The sequence below is a fragment of the Cyprinus carpio genome, chromosome B4, assembly GCF_018340385.1.
Source record: "Cyprinus carpio isolate SPL01 chromosome B4, ASM1834038v1, whole genome shotgun sequence".
NCBI lineage: Eukaryota > Metazoa > Chordata > Actinopteri > Cypriniformes > Cyprinidae > Cyprinus > Cyprinus carpio.
In genome coordinates, this window is record NC_056600.1 from 13,384,114 (window position 1) to 13,402,905 (window position 18,792).

General features: G+C 37.5%; 1 protein-coding gene across 2 annotated transcripts in view; it reads right to left on the reverse strand.

Moving 5' to 3' along the window:
• The window catches only part of LOC109080206, a 47,823-nt gene extending 31,340 nt beyond the window's left edge, over positions 1-16,483 (reverse strand). Inside the window, exons 1-4 of one of the 2 annotated variants that reach the window (XM_042722059.1) lie at positions 16,223-16,483; positions 9,178-9,243; positions 3,180-3,357; positions 27-503 (exon numbers count right to left, since the gene is read on the reverse strand). In XM_042722059.1, the coding sequence (XP_042577993.1) occupies positions 27-503; positions 3,180-3,357; positions 9,178-9,243; positions 16,223-16,375 (874 nt within the window). In that variant the 5' untranslated portion in view covers positions 16,376-16,483. Of the gene's footprint in view, positions 1-26; positions 504-3,179; positions 3,358-5,615; positions 5,749-9,177; positions 9,244-16,222 lie in introns of those variants that run through there. The other variant, XM_042722060.1, reaches the window with a different exon arrangement.
• Between the last annotated feature and the right edge of the window lie 2,309 nt (positions 16,484-18,792).

Sequence of the window (18,792 nt, forward strand, 5' to 3'; positions counted from 1 at the left end):
CCAAGTTTTAAAGGAGAATGATGTACCTGACAGGGCATCTGAGAAGCTACTGTTCAGGTCAGTGATACGGCTGAACTGGCTCGATGAAGGGCCACTAAAATCAGAAAGAGAATTTGGGGTCACAGATGAACTTGGTGTGCCTGGAGTGACTGGGCTACTTGGAGTACTTTGGGTGCCAGGAGTAGTTGGGGTGGCTGGGATGCTTGGGGTTGTCGGGGTGGACAGAGTTGTTGGGGTCATTGTCTCCTCTTCACCCATTTCATGGTGCCCTTGATTCAGATTTTGTGGCACAGAGCATGCATCTTTTTCCTCATCTGTCAGTTGTAAGTGTGGATTGGAGGTTTGGGGTTTCTGAGGGTGATCAACAAACTTGAGCATCAGAGAAGGACTTGTTGGGGGTTCTGGAGAAGCTCTACTTGGATTAGGGCATCCAGGTGCATGCGGTAGAACCACACTCAATTGACTCCTGTTGGAATGATCCACATTTTGGTTCCTCCTGACATCTGGCAAAAAAGAGGTTGAGATCTTTTTAAATAATGTGGATATGAGGACAGCCCATCTTTGAGGGGTTGCAGGGGTTCAGGTACAATTACTAGAAGTGTCCAATTCTGCTCCTGTAGGGTCACCTTCCTGCAGAGTTTAGCTTTAACCTGCTTTAGCACACATAACTGGAAGTTTCTAGTAACCCTTAAGACCTAGATTAGTTGGGTTTAGATCTGGAGCTGAACTCTGCAAGAAGGTGGTCCTCTAAGAGTAGGATTGGAAACCACTGGCCAAGGGGGAGATTACATCTGGGTCAAGGTTAGGGTCGCACCGCAGTATGAGGTTTGGGGAATCTTTAGTCAAAAATGCAAATGAGAAAGGGCATCGCAAATGCACAAGAGCAGGAATCCTTCACTAAACATACCATACTGCAACAGAGCACCCAGTCTGCAGCTGTCTCATGTAGAGATAAACAGGACATACTCACGTACATCCACACACACACACATGCTTAATGACAGACATTGTTCGGGGTGCACACAAAAAGAGGTCCTGAATAATTAACATGGGGTCCTGCATGAGGGTCAGGCGGAAAGCGTATTCATCATCATTTACAGCTAAAAAGGAGAGGACAGAGGCAAAGGCCACCCAGCCCAATAGCTGAAGCTGCCCTACTCCACTGAGCCTCAGAGCAAACAGTCTTTTGCCTGTTGCGGGCCCCTGGTTCGTAACAAGGGCCCTGGACACCCCCCTTCCCCTCGAAAACTCGGCCCCTCTGCAGGAGCAGCTGTCCAGTTCCCAGCTCAGTATGCAGAGTGACTCTAAGATATGATAATTACCACTTGCAACCACTATATGAAGGAACTCATTCTCATAATTGGGATTAGAAACCCCATATAGCTAATTATGGATGCGATGACAGCAAAGCAAACAAATGAGCCAAGCCTGACTCTTTCTTCAATGGCTCTTGATGCTGATGCCTGCTGGGAGAGAATTACGGAGAGCTTCCTCCCTCATGATGTGTAGTGTTTCTTTGCTGGTCTTTTTCTCGCTGAAGAAACTGAAATGACATATGATATTTTGGTGTAGTTGCCTAGTTATGACAAAGGGTTCAAAGGTTTCTAAAATTTCTAAGGGCCACAATTCAAAGGTTCTGGGACCATGTTATTGGGTGGGCCCCATAACCACTGAGCTTATTGTGTAGAATGTAGAGGAGTAGCCTCCCTGAGATTGGGATATCTATCTATCTATCTATCTATCTATCTATCTATCTATCTATCTATCTATCTATCTATCTATCTATCTATCTATCTATCTATCTATCTATCTATCCGGCCAGGCTGACAGCTTCGTGCTGTAGATATTTGTTGTATTTGGTCATCGAATTAATGCAAAAAAAAACCTACACCAATAGACTAACCGTCTCTGGCTCTCGTCCCTTATCGTTTGTTTTCCCCCCAGGCCAATATGTTGTGAGTCCCCCAGCAGGGGCCTGTGTTGAAGCAGACCAGAGGCCCCTACACAATACGCTCTTGTTCCACTCAGTCTGTGTCACTGAGGAGTCAGAGGACAGAACAGCGAGAGAAAAGGATTGAGTGAGGGGAAAGAGAAAAAGAGAGAGAGAGAGGCTGGAAAGCACATAGCTGCACTGCTGTTCTTACAATACCATTACCCTCACAAACACACACACACACACACACACACACACACACACACACACACACACACACAGAAAATGTATGTGTGTAAACGACATGTGTCATATCGCACTGTTGTGGCCTCGCCCCCCTACTCTCCTTGGGGAGCTAAAGGCAGGTCGGGGTTGATTGTTAGAGTCTTCGAGCACCATATGGCTGTATAATTAGTTTTGGCCTGTGATGTAGAGTAATGCTCCCATCTCTGTTGACTCCCAAGCTTGCTTTGAAAGACATGGTCCTGATGCGCGTTAATGACAGATCTTATCCAAATACCTTCACACCACAGCACTGAGGCCTAATGGAAGGAGCAGGCCACCAGGAGGGCGGCGCCACAGTAAACATGCATATTTGAGCTTAAATGGATGCATTCACTGTAGATTCATACTTGCTTTCTTAACACAGTAGCTCAATTTCAGATTTGTTTAATTTGAGGAGGACATGTTACACTGTGTCGAGCTATAAAAATACAAAGTTTTGGTGAGGAAGATAATTTCAAAACTGAATAAGTGCTGTTATTCTGTTATAATATAAATAAGGGATACACTGATGTGAAAATTATAATACTGATCAATACCTTAATCATTATTTTCAAGTAATTTTAAATGTATATAGTTTTATAACTTTTATATACTCATATACTTTTATGAGTTATTTAAATATTACATTTAGGCAACAACATTATATTGTATAGAATGAAAAATGGATGTTAATTTTGAGATTTGCTGAATTATCCTTTTTTAAAGATTACCTTTAAATAAGCAAAGTTGGTGTCAATGGTAATGTAAATGGGGAAATGAACATGCACAATTATATGAATAATAAAATGTTCATTATTAAATGAAAGATATTTTATATTGGTCAATAATGGTAATTTTAACAACAACAACAAACTAATAACGACTGATTTAATTTAGAAGCTCAAATAATGACTGATTAGTTTGGGCAGTTTGTTAAATTTAACCCCTGTGCCCTGTAAAAGGACTATATATCAGTACTAACCTGGACATCTTTGAGGTTGTGGAGCACTCTGCTGTCGTTGTTTTTGCCCCAGATGATTAGGCCCTGGTCTGGGATGCATGTTTAAGAATTGTGGGTTTCTGAAATGGTCAGGCCAGGCCTCCATATGAGCATGAAAACGAGAACACAAGGGTGGAGGGCATTTCTCACGTCTGATTACCTGAATAGATAAAAAAAAAAAAAAAAAAAAAAAAAAAAAAAAAAAAAAATTATGTATATATATACATATTGGTACTAACTTAGCCACTGCACTGGTTCAGCCTAGCTTGAATAAGTACCTCTCTGCAGTGCCCCCTAGTGTTGACTTATTGAACAGCTTATTCAATATTGCCTTTTACTGTGACACACATACATTTTGCATTCTTGCTGCAGGGCTAGCATGGTCCTTGTTCAGTTAAGTTAATGAATTTGGGACAACAAGAAAGCAAAGAGCAGCAGTTGGTCGTTACTGATATTTAGAAAGGTTAACTTGTTTGCCCTTTGCCTATTGTCTAGCAACGACCAGCTAGCAAACATAGCTGCATCCTCAGGCTAATTCACATCCTATGTTTTTTACAGACGCATAACATGTTCATTTTTACAGGGAATTTGAACAGAGTTCTTGGTAGTTCTCTGTTTTTGTGTGTGTGCTCGCATACTTTCTCTTTGCTTTGTGTAGCCAGATGGGTGCCACACTGCTTATAACTTGTCAGAGAGCAAGTTTTAACCTGTCCAGTGCTTCAGTGCAATGTTAACAAGCACATATACACATGTCTTGATGTTTTCTTTATGCCTTTGGAATTGACTGACAGTAAATTGCTGAGTAAACATGGATATGTCTGACCTGACAATGTTATCAAAGGGGACATGTGGTCCCTGTTCCCTGCGTTATTGGAGCTCAGAGCTGGTGACCCGAAACCATTTTACACTCTCTCTCTGACACTAATGAAGCCTCTCCGCTGATAAAAACAGATCTTTCGCACCTTTTATCTCCCTTCAGTCATTCTTTCATTCATTCGATCTCTCTTTCTGTCCTCCTGTCCCAACACATCTGTCTTAAACGCCTGAAAGGGATCCCTATGTCCATTACCTTTTTTTCATGTTGTTAAGGTGAGTGAAACATGCAATCTTAATGTTTAGGATCACTTAAAGCCCATAATTGCAGTAACACCACCACACGGTTTGGGGAAATAATCAAATCGTGCCTGTTTCTCTGATCAAAATCGGGATTTAATAAACTATGTTAAAAGAAAAAAGCTTCCAGTTTGCTTTGCTTGTTTGTAGGTTTGCACAATTTGGCCTAACATGTTTTAGGTTATTTATTTAGATTATTTGTATCAATATAACTATACTACTATTACTTCTACTACTAAATAATAATAGAAAAAAAAAACTGCTAAATAAAAATATTAAACAAAATAAGAAATATTTAAGACTATAATAAAATAACAAATAACAAAAACAATAAAAATCCTCTTCTTAATAAAAATAATAATAATTATTATTATTTTTATTTTATTATTACTAAATATAAATATTAAACAAAATAAGAAGTATTACTATTGCAATATCCCACTGTAGAATAAACTATAAACTAAATAAAATGTGTATTATTATTAGGGCTGTCAGTTTAACGTGTTAATTAATTAATTATTAAAAAATAACGCAATTAATATATTTTTACTCAGTTAATACACTGGCTCTGCCCCCAGACCTGTATGTCATCTTACATTTCATGCAGTTGACTTTTGAGAAATATGATGCAGGGAAACAACTCCATAAATGCAGTTATGCCCTAAAATTCAAGAAACTGGGGCAAAAAATGCCCCTGCATGAGTTTTTGTCTCATATTTATATCATATGATAAGCTGTATATCACACAAGCAGCGAAAGCAGCATCACACAAGTGCTGTTTGTCCTGAATATAATGAGTGCAAATGTGATTTATACAACAGTTCAGTAAATAAGAAGTTAATATTGTTATATTTTATCCCCCAATTGTAATTCGCTTTGGATAAAAGCGTCTGCAAAATGACTAAATGTAAATGTAAACACCATAGTGTATGTTTTTGATCAGTTTTGCCAATGAAAACATTATCTATATAAAGCCACAGCAGAATTGTTATGCTTCTCTGAGCAAAAACAGCAGAACGAATCGTGTAAAACCAATGATACAAAGTCCCATTCATACAGTAGCTGTGTCTCATTTAAAAGGCTGCGCCATCCGTAGGTCGCATTCGAAGGCTGTAAACATCATTGAGGCTATTTCATTTCCGGACACTCCGAATGCGACCTGCGAATGCGACCTTCTTTCACAGGAATTCGGAGGATGCATGAGGTGTATCGTTCACTGCTACAGATAACACAATTCTTTGTGTCGCCATAAACAACTGTCATTAAGATGTTCACACAAGCACAGATGTGATGTTTACAACTTACCTTAAATCGCCTCCGGTACTTTGTTCTTAATATCACCTTCCTTTTTTTCTCAAAATTTAGAAGTTGTTTTCCTTAAAGTCATTTTCATTTCATTTTCATTTAAGTATTGTGAGAGTGCAACAATGCTCTAAATGTGTTGGCATAGCAATGTGATACTACCTGCTTCCTTTTCCGCCCATCCTACGAAGCTTTAAACTTTATTCATTAAAAAATCAACGTATAAGACACACCTACAGAGGGTTCAACCTTCTAAATGAGAAACTACTTAAGAACTGTATAAATTAGTCGTGTATATAAAACCAATTAAAAAAAATTAAATGAGACACAGCTAGTGAGCGGTTTACTTTATTCCTGAATGAATCAGCCGTTTGAATGAATCGAATGAAGACATTTACAGTTACTATAATAAAGCAGATGCATGAGTGAGTTTGTGTGGAGCAGCATTTACTGCATATTGGTCACTGAGCTGCTCATGTGTAAAAGAACAGAGTGCCGCGCATCACTCTGAAACATGCAGCGCATACATTTGCGGTATTTGATGAAATCGGAGCCTTCATGAATGTAGTTTTATTCCAATAAATCATTGAACCCATACTTTTTTTCCAAGTAACTCTGTTTGTGCTATGGACAATATGCCAGTTCCAGTGAGTTTCACTCAGGCAGACACTTCAGAAAATGTCAAAATAAGGCCCTTAATTTAGTCACACGTCTCCCAAAACCAACTGTCAGGAATCATCTCCAAACCCAACCTGAAAGCAATGAAAGCGAAGCATTTACTTGCAGAAGCTGTTTGTAGTCCTCTGAGAGTGGCATTGTATATTAAACGCAGAGTGTCTTTGACCTTGTAATGGTGATTGTAGCCCCATGTCGGGCCTGAGGGTCCTCTGCCCCAGTGTGTGGGCTCTTCAGAGTCCTACAGGAAATGACATGACCCCCTGGTGTCAGGCAGGCCGCACTGCAGCACACACACGCACACCGCCTGTACTAATGTCATTAACCTCGAGTGTTCGTGCCGGACGGCCTTCTGACGGAGATGGGCCAGTGTACGCTCATGAATGTAGGGAGTCTGTAAACCAGTCCCAGATGGCCTGTCCCGAGAAGAGCCCTGCATACACTCCTCAGCCTCTTCACAAACACACGTACACATACACACGCACGCCTAATAGCAGTGCCTCTGTGTGAACCCTCCGCAGGGGGGAGACGAAGCAATCGGGGCCCAAAGAGAAGTGTGTCTCTGTCCCTCTGTCTGCAGGGGAACAGAGGATTCCTCTCAAAAAGGCCTGACGTCTAAGAAAGCCAGGCTTAGCGCTAACAAGGTTAAACCCTGCTGAAAAAGAGTGACTTTTTCAATCAGCCAGATTTGTGTTTCTGCCTGCGCTGTAATTAGCTTTGCTCCGGGACAGGGGGATGAGGAAGAGAGGAGCAGAGGAGAGGAGGGGAAGAGATGACAGTGGGGAGCATTGTGGAGTTTCTAGGATTGAGAGGACCAAATCTGATTAGCCGCTCGTGTCAGAAGCCAGGCTCAGATGCAGCTTAGCATTCTGAGCAACTTTTTACTTTCTGTCCCGGCAGACAATGAGGCTACTTTTTCGATCTCCTCTGTCTCTCTTCACCCCTTCACCTTCTCTTTTAAACTTTCTGCCCTGTGCAAAACAGCTTGTCCCATCCTGCACAATACAGAGCAGGCAACCTTGAATGCTCATAAAGTATATAGGCTGAAACTCCCTAATTTTGTACCTTTGATAGTTAGGTTGTAAAACCCCCACCTCACACACACACACTATGAAAAAAATCATAATTTACATTACTGAATTTAATCGCACCTTCAGCATTTACTTGTAAAAATTATTTTTTTCTGTCATTATTTACTTAATGCCAACAACTCAGCTTGTATGACTTCCTATGTGTAAAATAACTGAAATTATAATCAAAATATCACTGGCTGTCAGCGATTTAACTTAGATTAGCAAGATCAGTAAGATCTTTCTTTTTTTAAGGATACATTAAATCGATCAAAAGTGACAATAAAGACAATAATAATGCCACAAAAGATTTCTATTTCAAATCATTTTTTTAAACTATCTATTTATTAAAGAATTCTAAAAAAGGACACATTTTTTTCACAAAGATATAGTTATTTCTGTTGTTAAGTAATTGTTATTATTATTCTTTTTTAATGCAGTGCATTTGATCAGTGTATTTGAATGATTTCTGAAGGGTTGTGTGACACCGAAGATGGGAGTAAATGCTGGAGGAAATTCAATAATTTCATAAGAGGAATGCATTAAAATACACTAAAATAGAAAATAGTTATTTTATATTGTAATAATTTCTGACAATATTGCCGTTTTACTGTATTTTTGATCAAATAAAACCAGCCTCAGGAAGCATAAGTTAATTCGAAAAATATAAAAATTTAGCACTATAAGATAGTATATCTATCTATCTATCTATCTATCTATCTATCTATCTATCTATCTATCTATCTATCTATCTATCTATTTACGCATTTTTTTAATCATTAATCTGGAGTAGTAAAAGTATTTTAACATTAAAAAAAAAAATCACAAATCACCTTTCAACTCCAAACAATATGTTTCACTGTTCCAGAGTCAGAAATGTACCCTCTTATTGAGTGTTAACACAGTCAAGTCATTGTGTCCTGATCGGATGGCTGTGTAGTTTGAATGCGGCTTGCCTTCCTGTGGCCACCCTCTTTTCTATGCACACAAAAATGTAAGTATAGCTCCACTCGCCGTTAAGAAAGGACGTCATATCGAACAGAATGCACCCCAAACCAAACCATAAATCACAGTGTAAACACCAGTGTTTGTCTGCGGAGCAAGGCGGGCCCACGAGTGTGTTTGCCCACCTGTGCATGTGTCATCGTTTGGGCGTACAGTATTCAGGGCCCTGACGGCACTCGTGATGTCGTCTCAGTGGCGACAATGTCCATGGAGACCATGAGGTATGAAGCCAATGGATGGGTTAATCGTCTCTTGTTCTCAATAGATGTTTGGACTGGGACGGCCCCGTAAAGTTCACAGTGATGTGCACAGTGTTTTATAGCATTCTGAGGTGATCCAGAGGGCAAAGAATGTGTGTGTGCCAGCTTGGGTGTGTGTTTTCAAGTTTAGCGATGCATACGTGTTTATTCATACTCGTGCACCCCTGGCTGATTGTGTACTGGTACGTTTCGAAGATGTAAATTAGATGTTAGAGGCTGGTGGATCTTTGTGCCCTTTTTTTTCTTGTTTGTTTAACCAGAGGCCAAGACAGGAAGCCAGCCCACACAACTCGCTGTCCCCATGGTAACCTCTCTGTTGCCTGTGGCACATTCACAGTCTCTGGCCTCTTGAAGACGGAGACAGTGAGGTGGATGGGCACAAGCCATCAGTGCGTATGTGTTTCCAAGCGATAGTGTTATATTTGAATATCAGTCTCGTTTTATTCGATAATGTCAATGTACGGCATGCTAAATCAATTGGAATTGTGCTTTGATGAAGCATAATTACGCATGGCAGTCTCGTGTTTTCCTAATTGTGTTTACACAAGTACTCACCGTGTGATGCTGTCCTCTGTTCCACAGGACAGCTTGTTTCACAAAACAGAAGTAATATGATGGTGCCTGGGGGACAGAAAGCAGGTTTAGATAGGACTGATGTTGACACTAATTTATCTTGTTTGTTAAGATAAACATGTCTATTATTATTGTTTATATACTGTCACTGTGTTTTTTGAACGCCAGTGCATGATTCATTGTGCACTATTTGTATATGGAAATGCCGTTATTACTTTTCTAAGTCAGGTGTTAATCAATTTTATTCATAATAATAATATCAGTAACAGTTTTGCTACATAATATTTTTGTGGAAACTTCAGGAAGATGAAAAGAAAGTTAAAACAAACAGGATTTATTTTACTATCACTTTCGTTCAGTTTAATATATCCTTAATAATCCTGAATAAAAGTATTAATAATAATAAAAAACTTACTAACCCCAAACTTTTAAACAGAAGTGCTGATACATTTTAATAACAACCTGCTGTTAATAAATAATTAAATAATTAGCTTTTATATTGTCACACTTAAAAGACAAAAAACAAATCAACATACCTGTAAAATATTGAACTTGATATATCTAATATTTGTATAAACCTGAAGCGGACAAGCAAGCAGAAGCATTCTCAATTAAACAAATTTGTCCATGTTATTTAAAAAAAATAAAAATAAAAAACAGTTAAAATAATAATAATAATAATTATTATTTAGGTTCATAAGTTTCATTTGGTCAGGTCTAAAAATACATCTTGTAAAATAATTTTTCTTTTACATTTTCTATGGACCCTTTAACACCCCACTGCAGCTCCAGACGGCAATTAGAAAACCTGTGTTCTAAGGACTTTTGATTTCCACCTGTCTGGCAGTGAAATGAGGGGGAAAATGCATTAGCTCTTTCTGGCCAGCAAGCAGTCACTCAACACTCAACCAGAACATCCTAGCAACCTCATAGCTTCATGCAAAACTCCTCCAAACACCTTAGAAACTGCTGAGCAACACTTTGACAATCATATAAAACACCCTAGCATTCTGGTGGACAGTTTTGTACAGGAAAGCATAAAAAAAAAAATTAATATGAAGATGTTGAGACACATTTGTTGAAATGATCTTCAGTGTTTCTTATTCAATCTCCTCAGTCTGTGCACAAACATTGGCTACACTAACATGACCACACACACAACTGTGATTCATAGACTTCCTTCTCAGAATGTCAATTGACCCTCTGTCTTTGCCCGAGAGCTGTGTTGCATCTCAATAGTGAATACCAACCACTGCACCAGCCTTTCTGAGGAAGTTCATCAAGCTCTCATCAGCTATCTTTGCCTTTAGCTGCAATACAGCCGGCCTGTGGGGGTCTCAACTCCATCGCTCAGATCCCTTTTTCTTTTCACTTGCTCTCGGACTCTCTCATCTATCTGACCTGTGGCCCAGGGCTCCAGCAGAGACTCATCCATCACCACAGACATCTCACGATTCCTCTGTCTATCTCTGTCCCTGTTCACTGAGGTCATGTATTTCGCTCCTCTTAGGTCATCAGTCTCACTGTGGCGGATGCCAGAGCTTCTGAGTCAGCTTCAGCCTGCCAGCCTGGTGCCTTTTCCTCTCTTTCACAGTGGTCACACACTGGGGCAGGGAATTGTGCGATATGAAGCCAACGGGCCACCTGTGGGCAATGAGTGGGACCTGCAGAGTGGGACCAAAGGAAGAATATTGAACGCCTGCTTGAACCTTTCCATTGAGAAGAATTAGGAAAATCACTATTGACAGGTTGCGGCATTGTTCTCTCTCTTTTTTTATTTTTTTTTAGTTTTGTTTTAGGCTGTTTTTGTACAAAACCGTTGGATTTAGCCACATTTGAAACCATTGTAAAATGCTGATGAATGTGCATGTGACCACCATCACAGATTTTAACCAGACCTGGTTCTGTAGAAGCTTTAGGACACACATTATTATTTTGCACATATTTATTCAACAACAATTCATTCACGATTCTTCCCCTTTTGAAAGTAATGCCTTGTGTAATCTGAATTATTTTGGAATGATTCCTGATTATTTCAAACTGGGAATATATAACAAACCTAATATATACTATAATATAATTTTATATATATATATACTGGGAATATTGTAACTATATATATAGTATATCATAATGTCTTGTACAGTTTAAAAATTAAATTGTTAGTATAATAAATGTCATGTGACAAAAATTTACTTAACCAATAATTAAAACTTAAAGATAATGTCTTGTACAGTGGAAAAAGTAGCATACTAAAGCAGGGTCAGAAAATTTAAAACTGTTTATAATTGGGATAAACTAATGTATATAATGAACAAATAATCATCATGAATCACATTTTTATATATATATTTTCCAAATATTCCAGAAAACACATAACTCGCTTTGCTCAAATGATGCACATACTTATGAATAACGAAGGAATCTGTGTATTTAGTTCTTCCCATATACATATGTAATATATGTATATATAAATTTCCTTATATGAAATATATTGTCATATGAGCTTAAAACATTTATGAAACCAAATCAGAAAATGGAACAATTTCATATATTAACGTATATAAATTTGTATGTTTATGTATGTGATACTTTTTTGAACATATATATCATATACACATTTATCCATCTTTAAAAAAGTTTATATTATATAAGCAAATGTATATATATATATATATATATATATATATATATATATATATATATATATATATATATATATATATATATATATATATATATATACAGTACAGGTCAAAACTTTGGAAACATTACTATTTTTAATGTTTTTGAAAGAAGTTTCTTCTGCTCATCAAGCCTGCATTTATTTGATCAAAAATAAAGAATAAAATGTAATATTGTGATATATTATTACAATTTAAAATAATTGTTTTTAAATTTATTATACTTTAAATTATCATTTATTTTTGTGATGCAAAGCTGAATTTTTAGGATCATTATCACATGATCCTTTAGAAATCATTCTAATATGATGATTCATTATCAAAGTTGGAAACAGTTCTGCTGCTTAATATTTTTTCAGAACATGTGATACTTTTTTTAGGATACTTTGATGAATAAAAAAAAAAAAAAAAAAAAAAAAAAAAGAAGAAAATAAATATTTTGTAATAACAATATACACTACTGGTCAGTAATTTGGGGTCAGTATTTTTTTTTCTTTCTTTTTTTAAATAAAATCAATACTTTTATTCAGCAAGGATGTGTTAAATTGATAAAAAGTGATAGTAAAGAAAATATATTATTAGAATATATATTATTAGAATTTTTTTTTTCTTTTGAATAAATGCAGTTCTTTTTAACCTTTTATTAATCAAATATATTAGACAGGAGAACTGTTTCCAACACTCATAATAAATGAGAATCTAAATGATTTCATGATCATGTGATAGACTGGATGTTACATGTGACACTGAAGGCTGGAGTAATGATGCTGGAAATTCAGCTTTACATCACAGGAATAAATTCTTTTTTAAAAGTATATTCAAATAGAAAACTATTATTTTAAGTTGTAATAATATTTCACAATATTACTGTTTTTTCTGTATTTTTGATCAAATAAATGCAGGCTTGATGAGCAGAAGAGACTTCTTTCAAAAACATTAAAAATAGTAATGTTTCCAAACTTTTGACCTGTTACAAAATATATATTGTTTAAAAAAATCATCATATAGATATTAACATAAAGTATTCACATTTTACTGTGAGGATTTTATATGTATTATAAACTTCATCTAACCAGAGTATGTATATGAAAATTATTTAGCACCAATTATAGATAACATATATGACAATATCACTCTTGATATAGGGCAATATTTATCATATATTACATTTCCGTATGGGTTAGGTTTCACATGATTAGTGTCTGTTGCATGCAATCTGTGACAGCTTCTTTAACACTCTGGGTAATCAAATTACTGAATCTGTAGATATATTTTTCCACTTCTATTTATCGGTTTTACCATCTTTAAAGCATTTTGAATGGCTAACTTAACCTAAGGGAACAGAGCTGAGAATTATCAGTTCCATAGAGTTAAAAAATGACTTCTCCACCTGCCTCTGAATGTAACTGCAGTCAATATTCTTACAGATAAAATGCCCTGCAATTTCTGCTTGTCTTATTATGCTCTTCACCTAAACGACTGCTGGATGATGCACAATGGCCAAATCCCGTAGCTGAATTGTGGCCTCTTAGTACACAATAACCTGTCTTCACCCTAATTACTCCTTGAACGTGAATTAAAGTATGTTTGGATCGATATGGGTGATCCTGAGGCAGCAGGACACAGAGATTAGACACTAGAGACCAAAAGAATATAGTACTTGTGTTTTTGTGAATGAGGACAGTAATATTCAGTCTTCACAGATTGGTAAAGGGACGGACAAGACCAGCAGACCTCATGAGACCCTAAGACTCATTAAAAGTCACAACACCACAGGCTGCATTTAAACATCAGGAGGCCAGCTTGGGAGAACAGCGGCCTTGATTATATGTCATATTCATGTCGTAATCCAACACCCTGCCTTAGAGGTCACAGGGTGATGGTCTTATTTCAATCGGAGCTCTCGAGCAAACATAAGCGGGTCTGTACTGAGACTAGTCAGCCCACACCATTCTGCTCTCCTCTCTGAACTTCTCATCATTGAGATCTGTAATGAAATTGGACAGGCGTGATTGGTGTTTTCTGTATCCCATCGTCCAATTCACCAGATGAGATTAGGCCAATTCCAGGCAGATGGACTTTCCATTGCCTCAGTGTCTCAGAGGCGCAGCAGAGCCCCTGTCCTTTGGGCTTTTCCTGTCAGGGAGACTACTTACTATTGCATCACACAGACTGAGGCCAGACAGGAGATGCTCCTCGACTGGTTTAGAGACACAGGAAATGTGAAGCTTGTCAAAAACAAGTAGGTGGAAGAAGGAAGATCAAATTACTTGATGTACTAATAAGCAAAGTGGTCCTTTCTTCTCCTCTCTCACTGTCTCTTTCTCTCTTGGCTTGTGGGCCATCTGTCCATTTCTTAAGGAACCTTCTTGCATATTTTCCAATTATTGCAAACTGTCTTATATAAGATGTACATAAGATTTAATCAGTGTTTATGGACGAACATTGAAGCGGTGAGTCAGGGACCAGACGATCACTCTGTATTGGCCATATTTCATGGGCTGATATGTACAAACACACAAGCACACTTTTATCTTTTTAACAAATCTCAATTGTCCTCCTCTGGACACAATAAATGCTGAGAGACACAAAATGTTAAGTGAATTAGCAGTGACGTGCAGAATGGGAAATGCTGTATAAATACACAGTCACATGGTCACTGAAAACAGAATAAAAGGCTGATCTTGAGATTTTAAGAATCATTATCAGAAATGTTGATTATGAGTAATCATAAAATCAATTATTATTATTATTTTTTTTAGTTTAGGAACCAATTCTCACAATTAACTATTGCTTTTTAGCATGCATATTACTAGCATATTAGCTGTTTATTAGTACTTATAAAGCACATATTCTGCATGACCATATTCTACATCCCTAATCCTTCCCAATACCTAAACTTAACAACTACCTACTAGTTAACAGTTAGTTAATAGTGAGAATTTATTCTTAAAATAAAGTGACAACAAATATTTTAGCTTTTGCTATACTGGTCTTTCCACAATCCTTTCCTTAAAGGGACAGTTCACCTAAAAATAATTTTCTGTCATTAATTATTCACCTTTATGTCATTACAAACCTATAAGACTTTTCTTCAAAACACAAATTAATTACTTGAAATGAAATGAATTTTTTTTTATGCATCAACTTGTCGTTGTGGGACTTTCACATGGATGTGACAGAAAACTCTCAGGTTTAATTAAAAATATCTTCATTTTGTGTGCTTCAAAGAAGAACATGGGTTTAAAACCCATCTTATGGGTTTTAAACAACATGAGGGTGAACAATTAATGACAGAATTTGTATTTTTTGTGTGAACTAAGCCTTTAAGAACTTATTACTCTGATCAACAAAAAAGGAACAAAATATTCCCGATTGATGACTGATAGTCATTCAGCCTAGACAGACAAACTTTTCAGTCTCAATTGAGTTGATATAAGCAGATCACTGTCTAGGCTTATAGAGCAATCTCTGACAAACCACATTACACAGACGTCCGCAACAAGAGAATTATCAAGCTAATACACAACAAACACACACCCTAACATCATCCGCGCACAACCTTACAACACAGAACATCAATCAAACCACAAAAGCACCACGAACACATGAGGGAATCATTTTCCCCCCAAAACAATGAGGTCTCCAAACTGCAACCCTATTAATAGTCTACAAAAGAGGCAGGCCTTGATCCCCAGCATGGAGTAGACCGGTGTAAAACACATGCACAAAACCAACGGCCCACTGCAGCTCACAGGGTCAGCTATGATGAGCCATGAATGTAACCGTCCAACCAATCTGGCTTAATAGTGTCCATCCTCGCCACCTTTGCAGAGCCAATGGTGTGTGTACGTGTTGACTCGGAGGGTCAGAGGGGCTCCACAGATTCTGTGACCCCGAAAGGAGACCGGAGAATCAGAAGCGTACCCCCACTGCTTGGACAGAGCCTTCTTTATGCCCTAATCTGCTAGCATCAGAGATCAATATGGTGAGTGGTAGCGCCACAATAGCAGGAGCAGGAGTTAGCACCTTGCCTGATTTCGAAGGCACTCTGAGGGGGGGCATAAAGCTAAAGTTTGCCTTGCCCGTCACTGACCTCTAGCACAGCCGCACCACAGCAGCTAACCTGCTTAACATTCATTACGAAAACCTGGGCAGATGCTCCGATTTCAGGCCTGCTGTCGCCTTCTCTCTTGTCCCTGCTTCCTCATCCTCTCAACATGGGGTCAATTTGAAGTGCTTTTTCATTTTCTAAAGCAGAGATCAGAGATCCACTGACAGGCCAAGCTTAATGTTATCCATACTAAAGGGTTTTGAAGAATCCTGGTGTGGCGGAGACTCACCGTATTTCTCCAGCGCTGGGGTCTGGAGCTCAGATGCCAGGCCTTGCTGTTGATACATCTCCCAGGGTGACTGATACCAGGTTGAGTGCCTCCGACAGAATGAGGTTTCCAGCTGTAAATGTGCCTTTTAGGTCCATTCTCAGTAGTCAACATGCTAGGTATTCTGTAACACAACCTTTTTACTCTGAAACTTCAAGTTTTTAGTGGTTATTTGGATAGAATGAGTTGTCTAGGCTTCTGTTGTCCTCGTGATCCAGCCGATTTGGTCTTGCTCTCTGGAATGAAACACTCAAGAGCTCATTGCTTCTGTTAATGATTATACTGAACCAGTCAGGTGAGTCATCTTTATAGAAAATTAAGAAATGTACACACACAAGCCCAAAACAGTGGATGGCAGCGGTAGACAAAGGGCTTTTCAGAGCATGGAAAGAATAGGCAAGGATCAGGTTCTTTCCTGCTACATGCATAAATCTGCCGTCGTGCTTAATTACATTACTGAGAATTTACAGAGTCGTTTTAAGGAAACCACACACACTATCAGTCCCACAAATCAAAGCTTATTAGTGGGAATGTGTGCGAGTGTGTGTTTCCCCTCGTGCATGTCAGTGGGACTGCTGTCTATCTGCCGTTTTAATCATATCTCATTAGTGTGAGAGGATTTCAAGGATTGAAGTTGTCTTATGCTTGTTTGCTCCTCAGCTGGGGCCAAATATTCAGGAGAAATATTAACCAAACGACCAATGTGAGCTTGTTCCCTTGGTGACAACTAGAAACGTCAACAGACATACAAACTTTACTGGTTTTGGTTGGGTACAAGAAATAGAGAATATCAACAGGAAAACAATCAGAAAGAGGGTCAATGAAATATGATTGATGTGTCCATGATTAATAAATAGAAAAATCTTTTAAAAATCTAGTTTAAAGCCAAGTTCTTAGAAATGTACTGTTTGGATTCATGTGGATTTCTTTGGTCACACTTTATTTTAAGGTCCAATTCTCGTTATTAACAAACAATTAACTATGACTTTTGCCTCAATAAACTCCCAATTTACTGTTTATTAAAAGTTAGTAAGGTGTTGGGTTACACTTTATTTTAAGGTGTCCTTGTTACAGTGTACTTATACATGTAAGTACTAAATAATATTAACTAAGTAATATAACTACGTGTACTTACTATATGGTTAGGGTTAGGGTTTGGCTTAGGGTTACTTGCATGCAATTATGCATAATTAATTGATATTATAAAAGTAAGTACATTTAACGTGTAACAAGGACACCTTAAAATAAAGTGTTACTTTTATATTTTTTTTGTAGTTTTGTATATATAGGTATTTTTTATCCCCCCAAAATCAAAATTGTTTTCAGATATTAAAAACATACTAAACATTTGAAGAGGTGTATTTATTTGAATGAATGTATGGATTGTATTGTTAATGCATTTTTGAATAAATTAAGATCCATATATATGGATCTTAATTAAAATCCATATATATAAATATCCATATATATATATATATATATATATATATATATATATATATATATATATGGGTCTTAAAATCTTTCTATTATGCACAACAGAGATTGTGCAAGGCATTCTGGGTAATCCAGATGCAACAAAGCCAGTTGCTAAGACACGCACAGAAAAATGCTTTTGTCAGATAAATGTTTCCTAGAGAGAAAAGCCGTGTTTAGCTATTTAATGGCTCAGAGTGATATAGTTCACTCTTAAAAATAAAGGTGCTTAAAAGGTTCTTCACAGCGATGCCATAGAAGAACCATTTTTGGTTCCACAAAGAACCATTCAGTCAAAGGTTTTTTAAAGAACCATCTCTTTCTTACCTTTTTGTAATCTGAAGAACCTTCTTTCACCAAAAAGAACCGTTTGTGAAACAGAAAGGTTCTTCAGATGTTAAAGATTCTTTATGGAACCATTAAGACAAAAAGGTTCTTCTATGGCATCGTAAAGCACCTTTATTTTAAAGAGTGTTGTTGCCCTTCGTTTGCAGATACATAACCTAACTTTATAAGAAAAACTAGTAAAAAGAATCAGTGCTAAATGTTATCAAGCTTTGAACCAAAAATCACTAGTCCTGGAATGTGCATGTAAGACTTTGAAATATGTGTCTTAGAATCATATGAAACCTTAAGTAAATGTCTTAAGTGAATAAGATCTAGCCATTCTACCAGGTATTGTTAGCTTAAAAGCAACGGGACTAAAGCTGGTGGTTCTGGGCTTATCCCATCTCAGCAGGACACCCGAACCCCCTGTGGGACAGATTCACTCTAGTCCTAAACTTCATCTCGGCCTGAGAGCCCACACTGGGCCATTATACACCCATTCCATCAATCTGTCAAACCAGAACAGACACATGCACTACAATAAGGCCTCCCTGCATCTCTGCTTTAATGTTACCTCTTCACAATATGGTCTTTGCGACACTATATCAGTGGAACTACTTCTATCCCACTGAGTGATGTTGCTTTGACATATATCTGAGCCCATAATGTGGCATTATAGGAATATTCAAGGTTCATCACTATCAAAAAAAAAAAAAAGAGTTAAACGT